This window comes from Podarcis filfolensis (assembly GCF_964270895.1).
Source record: "Podarcis filfolensis genome assembly, chromosome: 9".
Taxonomy (NCBI): Eukaryota; Metazoa; Chordata; class Lepidosauria; order Squamata; family Lacertidae; genus Podarcis; species Podarcis filfolensis.
Window position 1 is genome coordinate 50060878 of NC_139610.1, and position 26255 is coordinate 50087132.

A 26255-nucleotide genomic window follows, 5' to 3' on the forward strand; every position below is an offset into this window, starting at 1 on the left:
TTGCCCACTCCCCCTCCTTTAATCAATCAATCAATCAACCCCACAGAGCCTGGGACGGCGGTGGCGAGGGAGGTTGGCCGCGCGCGGGATTCCGGTTCAGGTCATCCTGCGGGCTGCGCGATCCAGAGTGCTGATGAAGGATGCTGGGAAGAAGCCGAAGGTAGAGCTGTCAGCAAGCTGCGGAACTGGAACTGGCAGCCTGCTGGATCATTATTTACCCACACTTCACTCTTAAGGTCTCAGCATCCTGTTTTCACAGTGGCCAACCAGGTGCCTGTACAAACCCTGCAAGCTGGACCTGAGCTGAACAGCACTCTGTGCCCACTCACAGTTCCCGATAACTAGTATTGAGACACATCATTTCCCTGATAGTGGAGGTAGAACATAGCCATGGTGGCAAGTGCCCATTGATAAGGGGCAGGGCATTTGCTATCAAGCAGCTCGGCTTTTCTTTCTTGCAGAAATCTAATGGATGGAACAACGCTGAAAACATGCAAATAACCCCATAAAAGACCCTGATGTTGGGAAAGATTGAGGGCACAAGGAGAAGGGGACAACAGAGGACGAGATGGTTGGATAGTGTTCTCGAAGCTACCAGCATGAGTTTGACCAAACTGCAGGAGGCAGTAGAAGACAGAAGTGCCTGGCATGCTCTAGTTCATGGGGTCATGAAGAGTCGGACATGACTAAACGACTAAACAACAACATACCCTTATTATTTTTATTCCGTCACACACACCCTATTCATATCCTATTCTATGGCCGGCAGCAGAGGCTGGTATTGGTGAATAGTTTAGGCACCAGTACTTTGGGAAGGTCCGCTGGTACCCACCCCTGACAAGCCACCACCACTGTCAGGGGGATCCCCAGAGAAGTGTGAATCCTGCTTGGATGTTGTGACAAGACATGCCACAGTGGCAGCAATAGCTCCTAACACCCATGCAGGGAAGCAAGCAGCTGTCCAAAGAAGTGGTTGATGCTGCTGCTTTTCTGTCTGCAGTGGGTAGCAATAGGAAATATATTGGGCACTGCTGCTTAGAAGGAGTGAGCAGGCAAGGTGAGACTGATCTTTGGGCAAGTGATGGAGGTTAAGAGCAGCCATTGCCTCCACTTCATCACCATCTCCCTCTGGGCAGCACAGAGGACAGGGTTTTGCTTCTAGCATCTCTACTGTCAGGTATCCTCAAGGAGCAGCTTCATAGGCTCCCTCTGGGAAGGCTAGGCCTGTTTCACCCAGTTCCAGTGGCCATGCCATCTAGCACAATGCTCCTCAACCTTGGGTCTCCAGGTGTTGGACTAGAATTCCCATCATGTCCAGCCAGCTTGGCCAGTGGTCAGGGATGATGGGAACTGCAGTCTAACAACATCTGGAGACCCATGATTGAAGAACACTCAGACAGAAAAAGTGAAGGTAGCACCAGATGCTTCTTGCCTGCTCAGGTCAGCAAGCTGTGGAGGTAGTTGCAAGGAGCAGTAACTGCTGATTTGGTCATCTCCCTCTGGGCGGTGTGTTGGGAGGATTAGACCTCTCCAGGGAAGCTAGGAGAAGTGTCCACCAGGGGATTATTGCTGAGAGCTTCCCAAACCATGGAACCTGCTTTGCCTTGTCTTGTGCTTGGTCCCCTCTTCTTACCTCACCTAGTATCCCTTTGTCTTCCCCTGCCTAGCATATTTACCATCTCTCTTCCACTTGTCTCCCTATGTGCTCTCCCTCTCCCCTCCTTTTCTTGTCCTTTTCTGTGAAGCTGGGAGCAAGTCTGCCCAGGAGAGTCATTTTCCATGAATCCTGGCCCCTGGTTGAGGTTTGTGTAACTCAGTGATGAAGAAAATGTATGCTCATCTGCATATCCTGCTGCGACAACATGGAACGTTCATAAGCATTACAGTGGCTAAGGAAATGAAACTGTGAGCTGTTCATGTGAAAAAGATCATAGGCCCAAGGGGAAGGAAGTGTTGTGGAAGAGATCCAAGGAGAGGAGGATTCCAGGCATAAGGAACCCAGACATGGAGTTCATTGAGGGAGTGCAGAGTAGCCTAGGGCTATGAGTCAGAAACCGGAGGGAAGAGTAAGTAGAGGAGGCAGTGGCCACTGAAAAGACAGGCAAGCAAATTAACCTAGGCATTGAAAGGAGAGGTTAATAAGAAAGGGAAATCTTGGGGTTTAAGAAAGGTGAGAAAATGTGTTCTGTTGCCTGAAGTATGATGTGAGATGGGGGTGGGGATGGCACAGAAGGGTTGAAAAAGCATGGAGGAGGACTATGAGCCAATGACTGATGTAAGCAGTCATTGACTGATGTGAGACTGGGCCACGAGACAGGGAACTGAGGGAAAAGAATGGCCAGCATGAATCTGGAAAAAGGAGAGACAAAGGTCTGATGCAAGATTTCACAAATGGCTTAAGAACTGGAGGGACTAAATATTATTGGAAAGAGGTGACATTGTGCAGTGGGGGTAAAAGCTATTGTGAATCTGTCCTGCGTTGGAATTTGTTGGGAGCAATGTGATGGCGATGGCAGAGACTTCAGATTGGGTGGTCACAATTTTGTTGTTTTACTACACTGCTTTGACCTTTCAGCAATAGCAGAAAGCAAGTTTATTCCGTCTTCAATTTTGTCACTGTTCTCATCATCACATGGACAAAGCAGAAGTTGCATGGAGAAGCTGCATGGCAGTCGTGTGGAGCATCTTTGGGGAACAGTCTCTTCTGCAGCTGCTAAAATGTCCTCTCTCACTTCTGGATTCCTAGATCCACTTTGACGCTTCTTGGTTTGTTTGAATTTGTAGCCCGCCGTTCACTATAAGGTCTCAGGGCAGGTTATGGACATCTCCAGAACGCAATTTAAGCATCGCTGTCAACTTTTCCCTTTTCTTGCGTGGAATCCTATTCAGAATAAGGGAATTTCCGTTATAAAAAGGGGAAAAGTTGACAGCTATGAATTTAAGTATTTAAAAATAAGTTTAAAACAGTATTTTAAAAGAGTTTTACAATAAAACAGAAGCGGGTACTCCATATCACTCAGCTGTATCCAAAGGTTTGGGCAAAAAGGTGCATCTTGACCTGTCAATGGCATTGGACAGTGACAGGGCCAGGTGCATCTTGGACAAGAGGGCTTTCCATGCACTGAGGGCCACCACTAAAAAGGCCCATGCATATGCTGCCGCCCTGTAAACCTCAGAGGTTGGTGATAGTACCAGGAGGACCCCACCTACAGATCTTTACAACTGGGCAGGTCTACGTGGTAGGACAGGGTCCTTGAGATATCTGGGTTAGACTCAATACTCATGTTGTTCTTGCAGTTTTTTTCTAGTGTATACTGCTACCACGCTACCACAAGTAGCTCCAGACCACATGGGAGGAGCTCACAATGTTGCTGTTCTGCATCTCGGCATCATCCTTTGGGCTACTGGCATGGGCTCCTCCTGAGTGGTCCTGGGTTTCTTGTGCTACCTGCAAGCACAGTAGGGAGCAGCGCTGCTGTGATTTCACACTCCTACTACAACATAAATAGTGTGCCTTAGATCAGACTACAGCTCCCATCATCTCTCACCAGTGGGCATACTGGCTGGGCTGATGGAGTCCAACAACATCTAGAAGGCCACAAGTTCCCAATCTCTGCTTTAAATGGATAAATGACTCCTGGCTGACATAGCTTGCAAGAAAAAGGCTAGATAAAAAAAACATGTTAGAAAAATAGATATGTTGAAAAGGGTTAGACAGAAGTGTGGGGAAATAGATATTAGTAGTGTGAGGCACCTTTAATGACTAAAATGTAACTTTCCTCAAGATAGCAGATTAGAAAAGCATAATTTTGTAAAAATAAGAACAAGGTTTGAGAAGCAATAAAAAGGACAGTGTGCATCTTATAACCATACCTACCTACATTCTTAGATTTTCAAATTAAAGACAGATTTGATTTTGAATGGAAGGTCATTTTTTAAAATGAATTTACATTTTATTCAATCCAACCATTGGGTATTGTTTAGTTGTACTACTCACCAGACAGTTTTCTTAAATTCAGTGGAAGCATATGCACTTTTAAAATTTATTTCTGATTTCCTGTTGTTTTCTCTTTGAGATGCCTAATAATGTTGCAGATAAACTCACTATGCAATATATATTGGTCAGTTCTAACTTAGTTGGCCTAAGCAGAATAGCATCTTCACAAAGACATGAACTCTCCAAGGCAATGTTTTCTGGCCTTTTCACTTTTTCTTGCTTGGTAGCCAATATCCTAAGAGAAATAGCTGGAGCATGTCAGCAAATTTGTAAGGATGACGCAAGCAACGAAAAGATCAGTTACTTACCCTCTAACACTGACTATGTTTTTTTAGGAACACACTTTTCATAATACAGTGTCCAGTTCTAGCATTGCTATGTCATGTGGTGAGATTATTGCAGTTTGCAGAGTAGGGAACATTAGGAAGTTTACAAACAAGTGCTCCTTAAATTGTGGGAGGCTTATTTGTGTCATTGAATTAGAAACTGGATTACCGAGGAAATGAGACGGCTTTTTACAAGGCACACACAGCTCTATTCCCACCTTTGTTCTTGTTTGTATTAATTTGTGTCTGCCTTCCCCTCTGTTGCTCCAAGCCCAGTATTAACATTAGTCATGATAAATAAAAGAAAGGCACCCTGTTTCATTGGCTAGTGAATAGATTTTTTTGCTCTGGCAGGTATGTGGTAGGGATTTTCATAGAACTAAAGAAAGAGAACAAATTTGCTTGAGGCAAGTTAAGGGTGAAGGCAATGTGGTTGAAATAAACAAAGCAGCAGCAGCAGCAAGGTTTATTACGTGACTTCTCTGGCTACTGGGAAATGCACAGGAAGGAAAAAACCCAAGAGCGACTGTTTAAAGTATTTACAAGTGTGCCTGAAGCTAAGCTTGTAAGAACTGGAGGATACACACGGGGGGGGGGGGGAGTGTTCTGAAGAAATGTACAAAGTGAGCTGGGAGGCAAAATTTCGGGCTCTGTCATGATGGGTCATACAGCAAGATGATGGCACCCAGTCAGAAAAGATAGGAAAAGAATAAAATCAATAATAGGCACAATACAGCGTAGAATTTATTAAATGGATAGGAAACTCAGCATCTTTCAGCCTGAGGAGGGTTCCAACTTAGAGGAGAAAATCAGTTCAGAAGACTGGTTCAGGCATAATAACCTTGGACTTATAAACAACGGCTGATCAACCCAAGAACAAGCTATATATAGTACCCCTGGGTATTCTTTCTTTCCCCTGACCCCCTCCCCCTGAGGGGGCGAGATCTGCAACCATGACTTGCTTAAATCACATTTTTCTATTACATCCAAACCAGGAAACTGTTTGAGTCCCAGCTTATTCACCAGGATATGAATCTGGGATTTGATCTTTGTTTCATATCCTGGTTACTAAAAAGGGATTGAGCCACAGTTTCCCAGTTTAGACTTAAAGGTCAACCATGGTTTAAACAAGCCACCGTCTAAAGATAATTATGAAAAATGTTGGTCAGAGATTAAGAGAGACTTGGATAGTTGGTCAAGACTAAAACTTTCTTTGTTAGGCCGAATAGCTGCCATCAAGATGAATGTATTGCCAAAAATGTTATTTTTGTTTCAGACACTGCAGATTGTAGACAAGACAGAGTGCTTCCGGAAGTGGCAGAAAGATATTTCTAAATTTGTCTGGCAGGGCAAAAAGCCCAGAATTAAATTTAAAATATTAACAGATGCGAAAGAAAGAGGGGGCTTTGCCCTGCCAGATTTAAAGTTGTATTATGAAGCTGCAGCTTTCTGCTGGTTAAAAGATTGGTTACTTCTTGAAGATACGGATGTCTTGGATTTGGAAGGTTTTAATAATGCGTTTGGATGGCATGCATATTTATGGTATGATAAAGCTAAGATAAATAAGGCCTTCAAGAATCATATTGTCAGAAAATCAGTTTTTAATGTCTGGACAAAATATAAAGACTTACTGGAGAATAAAACTCCGAGGTGGCTGTCACCCCTGGAGGCTAAGGCTCGGAAAAGAGCCAATATGGAGGCCAACTGGCCAAAATATTGGGAGATAATAGAAAAGGATGGTGACAACTGGAAATTGCAGAGTTTAGAAAAGATGAGAGACAAAGTGCGAGACTGGTTACACTATGCTCAGATTAAAGAAGTGTTTAAAAATGACAAAAAGCTAGGATTCCAAGTGGAAAAGTCAAAGTTAGAAACTGAACTGTTAGAACCTAAGACTAAGGTACTTTCAAGAATGTATAACTTGCTGCTGAAATGGAACACACATGACGAAATGGTAAAATCAACAATGATAAAATGGGCGCAGGATATTGGGTATAATATTATGTTTGAAGATTGGGAAAGGTTGTGGACCTCTGGGCTGAACTTCACTGCATGTAATGCGTTGAAGGAAAATGTGATGAAAATGATGTATAGATGGTACATGACCCCTGTTAAACTGGCTAAAATATACCATTCGTCTGATAGCAAATGTTGGAAATGTAAGGAAAATGAAGGAACATTTTTTCACCTCTGGTGGACCTGCCCTAGAGTGAAGGCCTTTTGGGAGAAGATATATAATGAATTAAAAAAGGTGTTTAAATACACCTTTACTAAGAAATCAGAGGCCTTTCTCCTGGGTATTGTCGGCCAGAGTGTGTTAAAAAAGGACAGAACATTCTTTTTGTACGCAACAACAGCAGCAAGAATATTAATTGCTAAGAATTGGAAAACTCAGGAGCTACCCACTGTGGAAGAATGGCAGATGCAACTGATGGACTATATGCAATTAGCCGAGATGACCGGCAGAATTCGAGACCAGGGAGAAGAAAGGATGGAAGAAGACTGGAGGAAATTTAAGATTTATTTACAAAAATATTGTAATTTGGCTGAGTGCTGAATTGGATGCCAGTGCAGACAATTGTCTACCATTAAATTAGATTTAAGGCTGAATTATATGTCAAACCAAATTAAGATTATTAATTAAGATGAGTTAAATGATAATTTGTTTGAAATTAATTTAATAATGATGTAAGTGTATGCGGGAGGTGTGGGGGAGTCCCATGTAACAATTGAGAGATGTTAAATGGACAATGATAAGTGGTGCTTATCTAATATATGCTTTATTTGAAAACTTCAATAAATATATTATAAAAAAAAAAAAAATAAACAAGCCACCGTCTCAGCACCAACACTTCAGGTAGCCTGTAGAGATTTGACGTAACTAGGGTAAACTGCCTATAAACTGCTTTTCTTGTGAACTGCTTAGAGGTTTAAATTACAATCAAGCAGCACATAAATTTTGTTAAATAAATAAAATCTAACTCATGGGCATTAATCTGATTCATCTGCAGCTAAAAATAGAATCCTAGACATGTGTACCCAGAAATAATGTCCCTCTTTTTTCAGGGGAGCTTACTTGCAGGTAAGTGGGTACAGGATCACAGCCTAAAATCCGTATTTAGAATTAAGGCTTTATAAGTCATGTAGAAAGCTCCCTCTATTATTGCTTCCACAGGCCTCAACCCTAAATGATGACTGATTTTTGTGAGCCACTCAGATATTTTTTAACTAAAGGCCAGTACGGTATATAAAGGCCATAAATAAATAACTTCAGTTTCTCCTGTGTTATGAATGATTATTTGTCTGTGGTAGAGCAAACCGCTGGGTTTTTCTGGGGGCAAAATCTGAGTTTCTGAATGGGACAGATTTAGGAAGTAGCCCATTAAGGATTGGACAATCCCACATATCTCATTGACACAACTTCTCCCTTTTAGATGAGGAAGTGCCAATGTCCCTCCGCTTTTGTTACTCCCCTATTCGGACTATGTCCTATTAAGGCATATTTGAATGAAATAAAGCACACATTGTATGGAAAGCAATTTTTGTTTATTTCCATAACCACAAATCATAGATTGTAAATAATTGGGACATGAGAAAAGTGCACCCATAATTAGGATTACACTGGTTTACATGTTTAATATGGAAAACTCCAGGGAATAACACATTATGCAAGCATTACATAGTATCAGTCCTGCCTTTTCACCCACCTGTGGGAAACTGCATTACCGTAGATTAGGAATGGTATTGATAGCCACCTTTTTGTGCAATTATCCAGGTAATATTTTGCTGCTTTTGCTTGGAGTGTAAGAGGATCCAGTTCCCATCAAATTAAGGTCCCCTTGCATTGGGTAACATCCACACCATATACAGTATTTAAAGCATGTGGCTTTCCCCAGAGAATCCTGGGAACTGTAATTGGTCAAGGGTGCTGTGAATTGTAACTCTATGAGAAGTAAACTATAGTTCCCAGGATTCCTTCAGGGAAGCCATGGGCTTTAAATGCGCTTAAAGTGTATGGCATGAGTGACTTTCGGAGGGCTTGCTAATACAATGGCTACCTATTCCCTGTTGATCCAAGTTCAAAGTTTTGTTGTTGACATTTAAAACCCCTAAACAACTTGGGATCATACCTAGTAAACCATCTCCCCTGCTAGAGAGCAATCTAATCAAGGAGATCCACCAGCAGATTGTCACAGGTGACAACACAGAAGCAAGCCTTCTTGGTGGACAGCACCCATCTACTTAAATGCCCTCCCATGAGTAATTTGTGAAGCAGAGGCAGTAATGACCTCTCTCTCTCTCTTTCTCTCTGTTTACCCTGGCTTTCTGGACGCTTGATTTTTATTTTATTTTGTACCCTGTGCTTTTTGTGATGTTCAGTTGCATTTTGTCTTTATCTGCTTTAAGGAAATGTTATCAAATATTGCTCTTTATTTATATATTTCTTACATTTCTATCCCACCCTTCCTCCCAAAGGAGCTGGGGGGGCAGGGGGCAAACATCAGAAAGTTGAAACAATGCAATGATGATGATGATGATGATATTAAGTGGTGTAAAACTTTCTAAGTAAATAAATAGGCCCATTGAATCTCTGTGAGTCTTACTTCTGGGTAAGCACGCAAAGGATTGAACGCCATAGTCAATTCAGTTCGCTCTTGAAAACTCCACAAACGAGCTTGTTTGCCAGCATGCAGCTGCATCACAGATAGCATGTGTACAATATCAAAGACATGAGAAACTCAGTGCAAAAGCAGGATTAGGATGGTTATAGTCCTGCATTAAGGAGGGCAGTGAAGGTGACCTATATGAGGAGGATGGTCTGGTCCCAAATGTGATTTGAAAATAATCCTAAGAAGGGAGACTAGGGAAGCCTGGAAGTTGCCCATCAACAAAGAAGAAGAAGAAGAAGAAGAAGAAGAAGAAGAAGAAGAAGAAGAAGAAGAAGTTGTTAGTTTATACCCTGCCCATCTGGCTGGGTTTCCTGGGGAACAGACTGGACACACACACAGCTCACCTGGCCACAGTCTTGTTCACCTCTATGGTGAGTTTCATTTCTTTTTAAATTATAGCAATTATTTTGTATCTATGCATATACATTAACTCATGCAAATTACATACAAATTGGTGCCATCCTTGAGTCTCTCTTTTGTTGGTGATGCATTTCCTCTTTTTTGGCAAAAAATAACTGGCTACCTGATACATTATCTAGGCACTGCTTATTATTAGCCACCCATCCACCTGGGTTGCCCCAGCCACTCTGAACAATCTAGAATGGTTTGCAATGATTGTGGTTTGGACAAAAGATTGGGAGGGGACCCAATCATGGTGAGTGCTAGAAGGAAATGAGTCGTTTGCATGCAACTGAAGCAAAAAGCAAATCAGGAACCAGGCTGGAGTACAGTTGGAGGCGTCTTGGTCCAGAGAAGCAGAAGCAAGGGACAAATCAAGGCTAGAGGAAATGTAGGAGGGGTGAGCAGCAAGTAGGAGCTGGTGGCTTGTTGCCTAGAGAAGGGATCAAAGGATGAGCTGGGAACCAAGAGAGAGGCTCCGCTCCTCCCTTTGCAATCAGGAGTTGTTATGAGCTAATAGTGCTGGGACTATCCTCCCAACTGTGGACATGTTTTCATTCCCCAGTGGCTTAAGAGCTCTTACAAATTGGTGCCTGCTTTATTCTCCAGAGCAGTGCTGGTTCCTGGTGCTCCTTCACAATAAAATTAGAAGTTGAGGTCTGTGAATTTACAGACCATATTTTGTAGCGCAGAGGTTCAAATGTGACCTGTGCATGCATTCTCCGTAAAAGTAGGGGGAAAGGCGCGTCCCATTCATTACTTTTATGGTGTATTCTCATTTGTTATCCATTGATTCAACATTCCTCTTCCTTCACAAGTTTCACATTCTCTGTTTCACACATCTTCCACCACGTATCACTTAGGTGACCATGCCATTCACCTGATGAAGTGGGCTCCTGACCATGAGCAAGCTTACATCACAGTAAATTTGCTCGCCTTTCAGGTGCTGCAAGACTTTGTTGATACTCTTATTATGTCACCTCTATTGCACCTGGTCCTCGTTTCACTATTGACGCAGCAGCATGCATCACTATCACAGCAAAACTGGTTTTGAAAACACAAGTTTACTAAAGGATTTCATTTACTTAATCAATGCTTAACTTACAGATGATGTCATTTTTATAAGGCCTGTCACATGTAGATATTACTTGTGCAACTGCATAACTCTGCCAACTGCTGGGGATCCCAGCCATGTGCAGATCCATACACAAATAAGATCTGCATTATGCTATGATGCAAACGACGTATTTCCTGACACATGGGACCTGCAAGCATCTGCAAGAGTATAATGTGAGCATCAACCTGAAGGCTGATGGCAAATTTTGTTTTAAAGTGCACTTTCAAAATTGATCTTATGTACACAAAAAGTTATTAAAGCTGCAAACATTCACAATTGGCTTAATCAAATTAAACTTATATTAAAATGCAACTTTACACTGTTTTGGAAACAACATGCAAAGGTTTTATTGTCTCTAATATACATTTTTAAAAGATTCAATTAACTATTCCTTCATGCAAAATATGTTACTTTCTGAATAAGGAATTAGCATTGTTCTTTGATATATATTCTCTTATTTTACTTTAAACATGATCTAGTGCTTTTTTGGTAAAATTTCAGTCCATTCTTGTATCATTCACAGTAGCATTTTATGCTAATCCTATGCTGTCAAATTGCTGTGTGTATCGGTCAAACAAACATATATGTGTTTACAGTGGGAGAGTTTCTCAAGCATTTAATCTTCAATTTTGTTTTATTTGCACATATTGTTTTTTATTCCTGCTTATATAGACACACCTTGTTCAGAATAACATTCAGTAATAAATTGTTTTTCACAGAGGAAGCAGAAATGGCACAAGACTTCACATTTCCTTCATAGAATCAATAGCCAAATATTTTTCTTTCACAGTTCTGCCAGTATCTCTGTAAGCAAGTCTGCCCAAAACAGAATTGACAAATAAACTAGTAATGTGAAAGTATCATTTCTACCACTTCCCCTTTTAATAGGAAAATGCAGCAACGTAAAATCAAGCCAGATATTATTTTAATAAACAGAAAGAGCAAAGAGGTGCTAGAGAAATAAAAAAGAGAGAGGCAAAACTAGTTTTTCAAAGGTAATGGCCAAGTTATTTTATTTGTGTTAGTAGAACAAACTTAACTTCAGAAACTGTTAACAGCATCAGATGGTATTACATTTTAGCTGCATAAGAAAATGATGTAGCACATGTTGAAAGATCAGAGTATCACCAGACTGATTCTGATGTGTGTGGAGTGCTCCACTCTCTCCTCACAGATCATCTGTTTCTGGAACGCCATTTACCTCTGTAGGGTGTATAGTTATCATTATGGGAATATTCTCAGAGGTCCATCCTTTAGGAGTCCTGTTGAAAGACCGCCTGGTAGAAAGAGGATTGGCAAGGACCATAAATCGTGGATCATTTAGCAGGAGGAAGTTGAAATCTGGTACCTTGAACTTAACCAGTTTTGATGCTCTCTCAAAACCACCAAATGGAGTGGCAACTCTGGACGACGGGGACAAGAGTAAAGGAAAGGTGAATCAAAACATATACTCACTCTGCTTTGAACCTACAATTAAATGGAGTATTTCAGAACATTCATATGGTTTTTCTTTTGAAGCACTTGTTACTGGTTTCCTCTGTAGTACTTTTTAGTAGGTAGGTAGCCGTTATCTCACTAATCCTCATGGCAACCTTTTGAAGTAGGGCACTAGCACCCCCATTTTACAGCTGGGGTGGAACTGTGGTAGGAGGAGTGTGAGGTGACCAAGGTGATGCAGATCTCTCATCAAGTCTAGCAACACTGGAACAAACCACCTCATTGAGCGAAGGCAGCAGGAGTTCAGTGTGTATCAGACAATAAACCACGGCAAGAACTGTAGGTGTAAGGGATTTACTATTCTGTTCTCTCTAATAATGATGATTTGAATGGAAATAAGCATGCTACCTTACAGAAAAACCTTGAAAAATTCAGCTGAATTGCTTTAGAGAAGTTAATACTGTAGTTGAAACTCATTGCTGCAAATGTGTGTAACTACAGTGGTACCTTGGGTTAAGTACTTAATTCGTTCTGGAGGTCCGTTCTTAACCTGAAACTGTTCTTAACCTGAAGCACCACTTTAGCTAATGGGGCCTCCCAGTGCCGCCATGCCGCCAGAGCACGATTTCTGTTCTCATCCTGAAACAAAGTTCTTAACCTGAGGTACTATTTCTGGGTTAGTGGAGTCTGTAACCTGAAGCATCGGTAACCTGAAGCGTATGTAACCCAAGGTACCACTGTAATCTCTTTCTAGAAATGGTCAGAAACGACAGTCCTAGTCTAGATGGAGCAATGCTTTGACTAATTCTAAGACAGCTTCATATGTAATTCTATTTCATAACATATTGTCATTGTTTCCTAATGACATTGCCAAAAATATACACATGAGCTGTCTGGTTCCTCGTAACCTTCAGTCTTGGATATTACAGGCAGATTTCTGAAAGGTCAGGAAATAGCTTTCTAATATTTTAAAAGAAGTACCTTCTTAAAAACAAAATGTGTTACAACTAGATCAAATGTTCAGAATACACGTTTTCTGGATAGGGATCAACATAAAGAAGAGCAGAGTAATTAATTAGTTAAAGTTCAAGAGTAAATCTTCTGAAGCAATCATTTGGATGATGTCAAGGAGTTGTAATGCCCTACATTTTATGAAAGCAAAACATGTAATTTGAATCTGACTCATTGTATACAATCAAAACCCAGCATAATAAAGCTTGTTGATTGTAATAGAGAAGTGCAGGTCTTTTACACAGGAAAAAAAATTAGCCTGAGCTTAGGTTCATTTCCCAGTTTTGTGACTTGCGAAAGCAGGTGACCATACATATGCAATGCAGTTACACAACAACTAGGAATGATTAATCACATATAATTGTAGGTTAGAACACAACCATTGTTGTATGTTTCATGAAATGCAGTTCAGTTCCTATGTTTCAAATCTAGCCCAGAGAGCCCCAGTGTTGGTCTTTGTGAACTGATAAAACATTTGAAGGAGGTGGTATCCAGTTTTAACTTTTTTCTTCTAATAGAAACATGGGAAGCTGGCTGATACTGGATTAGATCATGGATCCATTTAGCTCAGCAATGTCTACAATGACTGGCAGTGGGTCTCCAAGATTTCACACAGGGATCTCTCCCAGCCTTGCGTAGAGATGCTAGAGATTGAACCTGAAACCTTTCACATGCAAAGCACATGCTCTACCACTGAGCTGCAGCCCTTCCTCAACACCACTATATTTCTTGTACCTTACTTCTGCCCCCCCCCCCATCATTTTCCCCCTTCTTGGTATGGTCAACAACAGTGTCTAGCAGTTCTTGCAAAAAGCAATGGCTACCAAGCAATCAGTGTGGGAAAAGCAACTTTACATTGCAATAGAAGAAAAGGATGCAGATTTGGATAAATTACTATTGTGGAATCAGTGGCTTAAAAGCTTGTGGCACATATGTAGTACATGACAACCTGCAGGAGATGCTTTTGTAGCTTGAGGAGTTGGGCTGCTGCATTCAGTGCAGTAACACAGAACAACTTCCAGATGGACTGGATTCCTTCTAGTGCTTTGAAAACAATCCATTTCAGGAGGGGAACTTTGCTTCACTGACAAGGGAGGGAGGCATAACCGGTCAAGCCTGCTTCTTGTTACATCCAGGCTTTCTGTGGTGCCTCACTTCTCACCAAGGGTTCTTCTTTTGGATAGTTTTCCTTCTTGGAAAAAATGATAATAAAGGTGGAGGAAATTTCCTCCCCAATTCATTGCATAATTAAAAACAATGAGTTAAGAGAGTTTTGAGGTGCCTTTAGTGAGGGATAACACAGGTTTCCTGTTAGGGAAAAGGCAGGGCAGTAGTAGCAGCAGCAGCAGCAGCAGCAGCAGCAGTAGTAGTAGTAGTAGTAGTAGTAATTAATAATAATAATAATAATAATAATAATAATAATAATAATGGCCAACATGATGCCTGTTCCCTCTGTCTGGGCCATCTTATAATTGTGTGAATGTCGTTAACAAGTATTTTTGTTGTTATGTAAATAGCAGCAGTGGAGAAAGGTGGGCAGCCTTCAGTCCATGGGGATGAAGAGTTTAACCCTTTTCTTTCCCTGCCGCAGTCTCAACATCTCGTCTCTGATGCTGCTGTTTGGATTTCAAGGGAAGCTCCCACTGGCACCAGTGGGGGTTTCCCTTGACATACAAATATCAGAAAAGTAACTTTTGTCATAATCATAGCACAGAGAGCGTGGAACTTGCCCTCCACATTCTGCACAGTTCTGAGGTGATCAAGCTCTGCCAAAATTACTGCTGATGTAACAAAGGTGTGTACTAATTGTATTCTCATCATTAATGTAACATCTTGTTTCTCTCTCAGAGAGGATGGGTCAAATTCAGTGTCCATATGCTGGAACACTTGTCCCACAAATATCTACTTGAATTTTTATTTCTTTTTGCTGCCAAGTGAATAATCTTCTCACTTCTTGTTTTGTTTTGTTTTGAAAGTAGTTTCCAGGCCTTTGAGTTGCTTGGTCTGCAATCCTATACCCACCTAAGTGGAAGTCCCATTGAATTCAGTAAGACATTTCTAAACAAACATTTAGGATTACATAGTTTATTTACTTTTTTCTGCTGATGCTGCTTATTGGGTTTAGATCATCTTGACCTTATTTCAGCTACTGCTTTGTGTGTTTTGACTGCTTTATAGTTTTAGTGTGTTTTATGCTGCCTTTTATGGCTTTTGTTGTTTGAGGTGCTGTGCATTGGTTTGGGTCCTATTGTGGCAGAGACTGTGACTCATACGTTTTTTCAAAAATAAATAAATGAAGTAATAATAAATAACATTTTCCTCCTAGGTCTCTTGGATCCTTTTAGCTGTCTTCTGAATCCATTCCAGGTTTGTTATGAATTGTCATAGCCGGATGTGAACACTACACCAATATGGTAGTGCCTGATAACTGAGGGGATGTTGCAGCTGAATTCGGTCTTTTTATCTGAGCCCATTCTATTAAAGTCAATAATAGCAGCTGATTAGAAACACACATTGCTTTCCTGGTGTAAAGCTTTTTTTTTTTTTAACAGGTTCAGAAGTGGGAGTTGGCCTTCACAGTTCGATGATCAGGAATGAGTCTGTGTCTGATGTGAAAAACCCAGAATTACAATTCCTGGAAATATTTCTTCCTGCAGTGACACAACGCCAGCAGAAGGGCCTGACTCACTGAAAGAGTGGTGTCACGATTATATCACTGGGGTCTCTTGAATGTGATGTCATTTTCTGCATTTTTCCCGAAACAGTAATCAAATTAATTACTTATAATGACTAGAGAGCCTAAAAATAGGCATTTGGTTGTTGGACTCTTATATGCAGCCAAGTAGAAATCCGACAGAAAGAAATATATGCGAGGAGTTGTGGGTTTTTGCTTTTGTTTAAAATACTTGCCCTGTTCTCACCCCACCCCAATGTTTGGTGTGTTCCCCTCCCTGCCCCAAATTTGCTCTGAGTGCCTTGCTAGGCTTCTTTACTCCCAAAATTTCCATGATTTCAAAGTAGGCTCTTGCGCAGAAAGACTCAGGTTATCAGTAAAATAATATCAGAGGAGTTGAGGTCTTGAGAACAACTAGGCTTATTACCGTATTAGCCCGAATATAAGCTGCACCGGAACATAAGCCGCATCTTTAAAATTGGAGAGGGGGGAGAAAAAAGACCCCAATATAAGCCACTTCATTCCTTGCTGCTCCTAACTGCATGCTGGCTGGGGGGAGTGGGAGCCATGCTGTGTTGCTGGTGGCCTTTCCCCTTTCTTGCTCTCTTCCTTCCCGGCCTTGGGGGAGAGGACGGGGGACTACATATGGGGTGGGCGCTACTTTGCCGTGCTCCTGTTGCAGTTTGCCCCGCATTCCTGGCTGCATACTGTAAGGTCACAAACATAAGCTGTACTTTAACTTTTCACGGTTGGAATTTGGGGGGAAAGTGTGGCTTATATTCAGGCCAATATGGTAAATCTTAGTGGTTTCAGTGAGGCCACCTGTGGTCAGGTTCACAGCCTTACAGCACAACACAGTCGAGTTACACACTTTTCACTCCAGCTTAGACCCTATGGGAGATAGAAGGGCATGTTCAGCATTAGCTGTACTGTGCCCTTTGCCTCTAAGTGTCACAGGACACTCAGCTGTAGCAAACCATGGTTTGTTCTTGTGAGAGTGTGTCAGGGTAAGCCTCAGGCTTGCTTGCTCCCCACTGCGCTTCTTTGTTTGTGTGGGGAAGGGGGGTACGTGAGCTCAAAGTTCACCCCCAGCCTGGTCTTGTAACAACAAGCCGTATCATTTTGTTACGTCTGAATGGGGCCTTTGTCTTGATTCACAGCTTATGCAATTATGAGATCACTTCCATCAGCATCTGTTGCATCATTTTATGAAGAGACCATATCCTCGGGAAGAACAGCCAGTACCAGGTTTTGCCATATATGGCATCTTCCTCTCCCCCTGCCTCATCCTACTGCGTGGCTCCAAGGTGGCAAGAAACAGCTACCCAACTTTACGCTGCCCATGTGTCCCCCCCCCCCCCACTGCATAGCCTTCTGAATGAGGGTGGATCTTGGCAGTCTATGAGAGAAGTTGGTGGCAGCTGCAGGAGGAATCAGAGGCTCCTGTTGATAATGGCGGACCAGATTGTGGTTATCTCTATGCCAGGTACAGTGTGGTAGGGCTCCAGTTGCCAGCCACCTCACTCCTTACTTTGAGACATTTGCTTCCTTTGATTCTGCAGAATGGAAATACTAGTCGTGACCAGCTGCTAAAGGCATGCAGTGCCTGCTTCCTGTTTTCTGTAGCAATGGACTGCTACCTTTTGGCTTTCTGAAAGGATTTTTTGTGTTGTGTTAGTCACTTGGAATTAAATGCAAGCTATTCATTAAAGAAAGAAAAAAAAAACACACACCACACGCACTGTTTCAATAAATGAAATTACTGTATCAAGTTTGAATAAGCATGCGCCATAGCCTGGGTGTTTTGTAAAAATGTTCCCAAAATACTTCCAGTCAATGTCAACATGTCTAGAGCTTCTGCTAAAAGCCAAAGGACACCATTTGAAATGTAAACATTTTCTTTCTCTGTTTATCTCTTGCCGTTAGCACACTCGGCTCTTTGTATGCAATACTGTACCTAGATTTTATTTTCACAAGAATTTCACCAGCTTTTTGCTGGTTTTAAAAAGTCTGAAAATGTGGGTGTTTTTTTTTAAAAAAAGGTATAAACAAACGCAGAAATTCAGCTTCTTGTTGACTAAAGATTATCTAGTGACGTTGTGAGCTCTCAGATTCCCTAAGGGACAGAGAGGAACATGTGTGGCAACTGCGCCTGCCTTAGATCTTTGTGGGATTAGATCCCAACTCCTAAACCACAATTTGCATATCTATAAACCAAGAGATAGAGGGAGGATATAATGCCTAGAAATATATGTGTGCCAAGGTCTTAACTGGTCTTACTCATTGGCCTCATGGCAGACAAAATGGTGGTTGTGGCACCTCTAGTGTAGGGGAATCTCAGCGTGCGATACAGCCTATTCTGTTCATTCTAAGGCTGATGGTGTACACATACGAGTTAGTTCCTGAATTTAGTGTAATCCTGGATCAAAGGGTGAGGGGCTTGATACATTAATGGAATTAAATATAGTTTTCAGTTCTCCCAGAAAAGTTTTCAGTTCTCCCAGAAGCTTCTCTGGGGCTTAGGGCTACCCCTTGAACTATGTGTGATGGGGTGCAGTGTGAGGGGGGAGGCAAACTTTCTTTCTGCAAACTTTCTTCCATTCTTTTGCCTTAGGCTCCAAGCCACAGTTTCCACACAAATCCATCTCTTATAAAACTTGGTGTTTGTTTATTTATTTATTGGTCAAAATTACCTGTTAAAGCTCTTAAAGTCAGGCAGCTCTGGCTTTGCTTCAGGCTTAAAGAGTTTGGGGTATAAGGCCTCCAACAGCTCTGGGTCGTTGCTGATGGCTTCAATCCAAGGTGATTGATAGTACTTTGGCACAGATGTAGTGTTGAACCTCTCAGGAGGAATTGTCTTCAGTGGTCCAGAATATCCTTCGAGAGGAAAATTATACACTGTGTTTGGATTTTGCAGTAGCAACCTCCCAACTGTCTCATACAACATTCCAACTTATTCTCACCATGTCCCCCTAGGCACCACGTAAGAGGTTCTACATTAATTGTCACTTAAAGATCATTTGCTTAAGATTGTGGTTTCAGCCACAATCCTCAATGCTGCTCTTCTAAATTCTGTTGTAAACAATGGATTAACTCTGGCAAGAAAAGTCTAAGGATTTAATAGAATTTCAGCTGTGGCAGTATTAGACAAATATATCTTGGTTGATGGGGAGAAAGGTAGAAGACTGTGAGTGGAAAACTCTTGTCTCATGTGCTCAAACATTTTTTTTTAATAACACTGGCATATTTAACATATATTCAAAATACACTGTAAAACCTGGAGATTTACCTGCAGTGATCTCACTTTGTAACACACAGGGGCAAAGCAAACTACAAAACACATCAAGTAATCAGTTTAAGTTTTTTTAAAGGCTTTAAAAAGCCCACCTGTTTCAAATTGCTTTTAATTGATGTCTTTTATGGGCCATGCTGTTGTTTTATTGCTGCGGCTCTGGAAAAGACTGGATTATATTTTATTGTACTGTTGTTTGGTGTAGCTTCTGGAATTTAAAAAAGTTTTTATTATAATATGTTTGTATTTTTATGGTTGTATTTTGTTCTCCACTTTGGGTGGACTTGTTAGGGACACGTGGCTTACAGATATTTACATAAGGAAATAAATAAGTGTATGTACAGACACATGTAACTAGTGTGGCCAAACTGTTGTGGAACCGCATTCAAATCACATTGCTCAGATGTAAAATCTGCCCTGTAAGATCCAGACCAGGAGAAGCAGGTTTGGCTAGTTTCCAGCAGAAACCAACTACAGTATGCACAAAGCTGATTGGCTGGCTCCTGTGATGTCATGAAGCCACTGGCTCTTCATGTCCCAGAGCAGTTTTTAAAGTTTTTTTTAAAAAACAACTTATTGAGGGTTTTAAAATAATAATAAGGTAAGGTGCGAAACAAATGTCTAATCATATCAACTTGGAAGATATTTGAAAAATAAAATTTAAAAGACAGGCAGCCTGCCTGAAGCATAGGGGAAGAAATGGAGAGAGAGAGGAAATTATTGTGGGATTCAGAAGAAAATAAGTGTGCAGTATGTGATGAGTAGCCAATATTCCTGCATAGTGGGGGGGGGGGAGGTTGGACTAGATGTCCCTTGGGTCCCTTCCAGCTCTAAGATTCTATGAGTAAAGACAGCTAGGGAGGGAAGCCAAGACAACTTTTTTTTTTTAATGCACTGACTCCTTTTTATCTACACATCCTTGCAAGGCATGCATGCATCTATAAGAGAGAGGAAAGCCCATTTCAACACGAGCCGATTAAATTCTCAAAACGTTTATGATGACATGTAGCCTCCAGCTATTTAAGCATGTGTTTGGCCAGTTAACATTAAGCTTCCAAGAGGGCATGTAATTGGTACAATGTACACATCATAACAGCAGATTCTTATGTGTGCTTTCTTGTGTGTAGGTTTCACTGTGCACAACAGAGTTTACTTTCAGGGAAGTTTGGGTAGGATTCCAGCCTTAATTAATTAAATCTATACATAAATATGGTGCTGAATCCATTATGCGGCAGTCGCACAAGTGGCGAAAAGGCTGTGATCAGTTTACAAATTATGCCCCAATAAATCTCTCAGTTCTTGTTTTGAAAAGGGCAGACAAAGAAAAGACTTCTTTGTTGCTCAGTGCCTCTAGATAAAGGAAACACGTGTCCTTGCTACTGTATAAAATGTTCTTGCTACCAGAGAGCCAAATTGTCCTCCTATTTACTCTTGTATAAGGGTTTTCTTTCAAACATTCTTTCACGCTAAATATTGTATAATTGGTCAAGTCTGCATCCGCTGAAAGATTTCCCCTAGCAACCAAAACAGACAGATAGAGTTGCAGAGCTTTGTTGTGCATAAGATAACTCTGTTTGTGTGACCTCTCCTGACCTTTTTAATAAGATCTATTCATTTATGATTGGTTTCAAATAAAGAAGCTACACATTTAGTAGATCCAGGCCGAAGAACTTTGTGCCAGCATTCTACAGATAGTAACTCAAAGATATAATCTCACTGAATTGGGGCCTTCACAGGTTTTAGCACAATAAATGCAGAAGAATAAACCAAACCTCCTGCTTCAAGCTTGAACTTTTGTACCAGAGCATTTACATTTCCATAACAAGTGTAGATTGTATAGAGGTAAATCCTATTCTAACCTCAACCAGTAACTGCTGCTATTATGATGGCAACATGGAACATGATTTATTTTAATGCCATTTATTTTATGAATTGCTTTTCATGTATCAATTGCTTTTCATTTCAAGGTGATTTAAAATCATACAATAAAAAGGGCTGAAAAGAATTGCACATACAAATGACTTATTTTGCACTCTGGACTATGAATGAAAGGTTTGGGGAGAATAATCCTCATGCAAGACCAAAAAAAATCAACCTTGATTCACATGGGACTACTTCATATTGTGCTGCTGATGTGCCAGCAAGTTTAATGGCAGATTTATGTGTTGGAAAACAGTGAAGGTAGAGTTATCATGAGGTAACTTTTGTCCCTTTTGCCTTGGCCACCTCACAGAGGTCATAGGTGACTCATCTATGCTTCCACTAAAGATACCACATAGTAGGTCTCCTCTATGGAAGAATTTTGATTGTTTTTACTTTGCCTGGAAAATAAAAGGTTTGTCTGGCTGAGATATTCCACGGTGGCTTACCTGGGGCAAGGGTTTCGGGGTTCGGCGGACTCCGTGGATCAGGGGTATTAGGAGGTGTTGTTGGTGCATGCTCTTGAGCTGCCTCCATGCTGTTAGCATCCAACTGAATGCACTGTATGACCTCGCTGCGCTGCATTTGAATGATAAGAAATAGCACAGCTATCAGGTTCATAACAGAGACGCCAAAGGACTGCTGAAAACAGTGTCCTGGTTCCTTGGTGTTTCTTAACTGGCAAACTGATACACTAAATGCTTTGTTCAAGCATCTTCTTTTTTCCTGACCACTTTTTTTTTTATTTTCCGGCCTTCCTATCCTGCTGTCTGAGCACCACATACTCACAAGCACCCCGTTGAACTGCTGAAGTGTTATTCTTGCTTTAGACATGTGGGATGAAGATGCCACAGAGATTAATTGGCTTTCTAAAGCTAGAATAGAAAATATCTGGCAAGTTGGGAATGATAGGCCTCCTGTGCTCTAGGGAAACAAGTTATCTCTTAAAATATCCTTTTTCCTGAAGCAAAGGCTGTCAGATGGTGCCCTAATTTTAAAATGATGTACTCACTGTCCCCAACAAAACAAACAGACCTTATTCCAGAAACCTCACTACTTCAAGTGCCCTGATTCAGTTTGGATCCAGGTACATAATGGGGGGGAGGGGTTATAACCTTCCTCCCTTGACACCATGACCCTGATTCACACACACACACACACACACACACACCCTACCCCACAAAGTTGCTATTAACTTTGGAGGGCAAAACATTCTAGAATGGCCCCTCCCCCCCAAGGGCAGCAGTCCTGACCCAAATTGCCCTTCCTTGTTTGTCTTAGCAAAAGAAAAAATACGTTGGGAGATGCATTAGCACATTTCCTGCAACACTTTTGTGACGTCAGAGAGTTCTCTAAGAAGGCCTTGAATTTAATAAAACATCTAGGCACAAAGCTGTCTAATAGCTCCAGCAATTGAGAGGGCTCTGATAGTTTCCGCCAAGTAGGACTCACACATAGAACAAATGACGTTTCTGAGCAATGAAAGAAAATTGGGGATGATAAGTAACTGCTGTAATATTTAGGATGGAAATATCCCTCCAAGATGGAATTTGCCTGCTGCCTTGATTGGCAGCTTCCCCTCTCTCCCCATGCAGCTGAAATTCCTCATCTGTTAAGGAATTCTATCTTCCTTTGTGTTTGGTCATGCTTACCTCACTTGGACACCTAAATATTGGCTTTATCCCTAAGCAGTATCCATAAAGAATTCCCGCAATGACACCTCAATTTGTAATCATAATAATAACCTCAGCGCAGGCCACTTCACAAAGATTAATGACAGGCTGGAGTGAGCCATTCTTTCTGCTGGGTCATTAGTTCCATGGCTGCATCCGAAGCCTTAATCATTGTTTCTTTAACATAGAATTAGAGCGCTCTAAAAAGTCAGAACCTTATTTTAGCCATGACATTGAAATGAAAAGGTTTGTAAGTATAGGCTGCCTTTGAGGACAATTTTCTGTAGGTATGGGGGGGGGGAGAGAGAAATACAAACAAGGCTTTAAAACAAGAGTCCTCGACTGAGAAATTCAAACAGATTTTGTCCACCCATAGGAGCCTTGACATAGCACAAGATTTACAATGCAGTTGTTTCCATGTTTACTCAAAATAGTGTGTTTTAATGTAATTTACCCCCTAGTTACCCAGCAGGGCAACATCTGCACCATACATTTAAAGCCTTTGTCTTTAACACTTTAACAGTCATGGCTTCCTCAAAGGGATCTGGGAACTGTAGTTTGTGAAGAGTTGATTGTTAAACCACAATGGGAACTGTAGCTCTGTGAGGGAAACAGGAGTGTCCTATTTTTATTTTTTTTTAAAAAAAATTTATATACCATAGCATCATAGAAATGTGGTCTGAATAGCCCTAGAGGGTCATCTAGTGCAGCCCCTTTCAATGCATCTACTGCAAAGGAAACCATTAAAAAAATCGTAACAGCTCTCAGCACCCTTAGCAAACTACAGTTCCCATTTCTTTGTGGGGAAGCCATGGTGACTGAAAGTGGCATAATACTTATACTGCTTTAAATGTATGGTGTGGATGTGGCTTAAGTATACTGTGGATTCCAGCTTTAGAATCCCTAGGCTAGTGCATGTAGTTATGATATGGGTTTTGGAGGTAAAACAATAAGGACTGAGGGGGGGGGGAATATAGCAGTTTATGCACAGAGTGTTAAGCTAGTTTTCTAAAATAGCTTCCACCTAAAAAAGGCAGCAAAGCAACCCCTTTGTCTCTCTGGAATGCAGAGATGTTTTTACTGGCATTTGTTTGAACTGACCTGAATAACTTGGTGCTTTGCCACTTGTGAGTGATGATCGTTTCCCATATATCTGGCAACAAGAACTGTAAGCTACACCACACCAATGCATTTCAACTGACAGCAAAAGATTGAGCCCATCTTTTCGAGTCCTGGTATGGTGTCCTTTCGGGTTCTTAGATTGCCTCTGTAGCCCCCTAAGTCTAAGGGTGCATTCAGACATGGGGAAACATTGTGCTTGTTTCCCTCATTATGATATTAGCACTTTTGTCCCATTTTCTAAGGTTCTTTTCACAATGCAATACCCATTGTGTTGTGGAATTGTGGCTTTTGGACAGATAAACTGGCGTGTCAGTTTCACTTTTTGTTTCAATTGATACTGTACGGACCCTGTTTAATACCCTTATACTGTCTAGATTTGATCATTATAATGCTCTCTGGCATAAGATAATAATCTTCAGTCACTTTCCTTTCCTCCTATTTTAGGTTCCACAACACAGTTTGTCTTGTACCCTAAGTTTACCCATTTTTCTCTTCTTCTTTCTGCTCTTCCATTTTCTTATAAGACCCAATCTAATCTTCCTTTAGTAGCTTATGAATATCTCAATACTCCGGCTTCTTATCTTTCTGATTGCATAGCTCTAGTCCTTCTCATTCTTTATGTCCTAGTAGTACTTTGCTTCTTGTCAACCGCAAAATCTTATCTCTTATTTGTACCCTTTTCCTCTTTTTGTTCCTTATCTCTGGAATGCCCTGCCTCCTGATGTCAAAACACCTCCATCATTTCCCCCTGTTTTAAACCACACCTGAATATTTGTTGTTTTCTCTGTTTTTTTCAGTTCCGGTTCCTTTCCTATTATATCCCTTCCTTTCACAATCTTACTTTGCCTTTTGGATTGCAAACTGGGTGCAGGACCTGCCTGCAATCTAATTTTTTTGTATGAGGCTTTGCTTGATAGCCTTTCAACAATAATAAAAAATTGTCATATTTTTGACGTATCCATTGCTATTTCTTCCTATCTGTATGGTTCCTATCTCTTGCCCTTGCTTCTATATTCTTATTCTTATTATTTTAATTTATACCCTTCCTTCTTCCCAAAGGACCAAGGGCAGCATATGCTTATTTTTTTTTTATGATTTAGTGTTCTCACCTTTTATTCTAGTCTACTTCCTTCTGCCCTTTGCTATCAGTTTCTGGGCTCTTAACTGTTCTGTTACCTTATATCCTGTCCTTCCATACTGAAATCAGATTGCTTTATTCCTTGTCTGCAGTGGCATATGATAGTAGTTTCTTGTTTTACATCTAATATTCAAGACTGTAGTACTTCTGGCTATTAAACAGAATGAACAGCAGACAGACCTTTTTAAGCCCCTTGAGATTCTTGTCCTTGCTGCTGATTTATTCACTTTGATGAGTCACTAATTGTGCAGGCCAGACATGCACACAAAAAGTGATAGAATGTAAAATACTCACATTTCTTGGCTTGCTGGATAAAAAGTGAAGATTTTCATATGTGTATTTGTCAGATCTCCGTTGGCGCATCTTGAATAGCCGCGCTCCTCTGTTACTTAACAATGACAACTCTTCCAACATGATGTCCCTGGGGATACTGACCTTTTTTCCAAGGTCTATTCCAGGTGATTCTGCAAAATAATATAAGTACACATTTCTTAGAAAAATTCTTCCAGGTAATTGGTATGATTCAGCTAAAGTGACGCTCTAGTAAATTCTGTTGATTTCAGTGGGAGGGTTCAACAGAGGCAAAGCAAAGCTGAGTGTGATCTCTTAAGCAAGAGACCATCAGCGGAGGTTTTTGCCCGTAGACAACATGAGAAGGGTTTTCACTTGCCACAGAAACCCACTGGGGATTTGGCAGGGGAAAGGCTGTTACTCCCATACAGCAGCTCTCACTTCATAAATTTATGAAACCAACATACATAGTCTGGATTAAACCAAAGATTCATGTTACTAGGATGCATGGGATGCTAGGATGCACAGTCCCACACCTGCAAACCATCAGGGGAAAATGGCAGGGACTGAGTCACTCAGTGGTCTCTGGGCTCCAGAAAAGTATTATCAGTGGTGCATTGATAGCAACTGGACACCTTCGTGGGGCATTGGTCCATAGAATCTCCATGTTCAGAGGCAAGATAATAGAATTGTAGTGTGGGAAGGGACCCTGAGGGTCATCTAATAATAATAATAATAATAATAATAATTTTTTATTTATACCCCGCCCTCCCCAGCCAGGGCCGATATTTCAACTAAATATAATCTAGTCCAACCAATGCTGATATTTCAACTAAATAATACATGACAGGTGGCCATCCAACCTCTGCTTAAAAACCACCAAGGAAAGAGTCCACTACCTCTCGTGGAAGTTTGTTACACTGTCCAACAGCTCTTATTATAGAATAATATAGATTCCACTGAGTTCCAGTTGCTAGAAAGCAACAGTTAGGGTGGGGAGCTATTGCCTTCATGCTATGACCATAATAAAGATTTAGATTGGATTGATTTGTGGGTTTTCTGGAGTCATTTGGGTGGCCAATGAGGAGCACTCAATGGATTTTTTGTTTATCTGACTATCTATGTCCACTGCTGACATTAATTGTGTCCACTGATATGTGTGATTCCTCAAAGCACTTAACTTTGACT

The 26255-nt window shown here is 41.0% G+C and overlaps 1 protein-coding gene and 1 long non-coding RNA gene across 3 annotated transcripts in view; one reads left to right on the top strand and one right to left on the bottom strand.

The window, feature by feature from the left end:
• Positions 1 to 20933, top strand: LOC310742557. Its single transcript, XR_014538552.1, has 2 exons — positions 1 to 160; positions 15510 to 20933. It is a non-coding gene; the product is annotated as an uncharacterized lncRNA (long non-coding RNA).
• MYOZ2 (myozenin 2) overlaps positions 11492 to 26255 on the bottom strand; it is a 21731-nt gene continuing 6967 nt past the window's right edge. For both annotated transcript variants that reach the window (XM_083571915.1, XM_083571916.1), the window contains exons 3-6: positions 25071 to 25240; positions 21293 to 21422; positions 18325 to 18508; positions 11492 to 11912 (exon numbers count right to left, since the gene is read on the bottom strand). In XM_083571915.1, the coding sequence (XP_083428041.1) occupies positions 11678 to 11912; positions 18325 to 18508; positions 21293 to 21422; positions 25071 to 25240 (719 nt within the window). In that variant the 3' untranslated portion in view covers positions 11492 to 11677. The remainder of the gene's footprint in view (positions 11913 to 18324; positions 18509 to 21292; positions 21423 to 25070; positions 25241 to 26255) is intronic.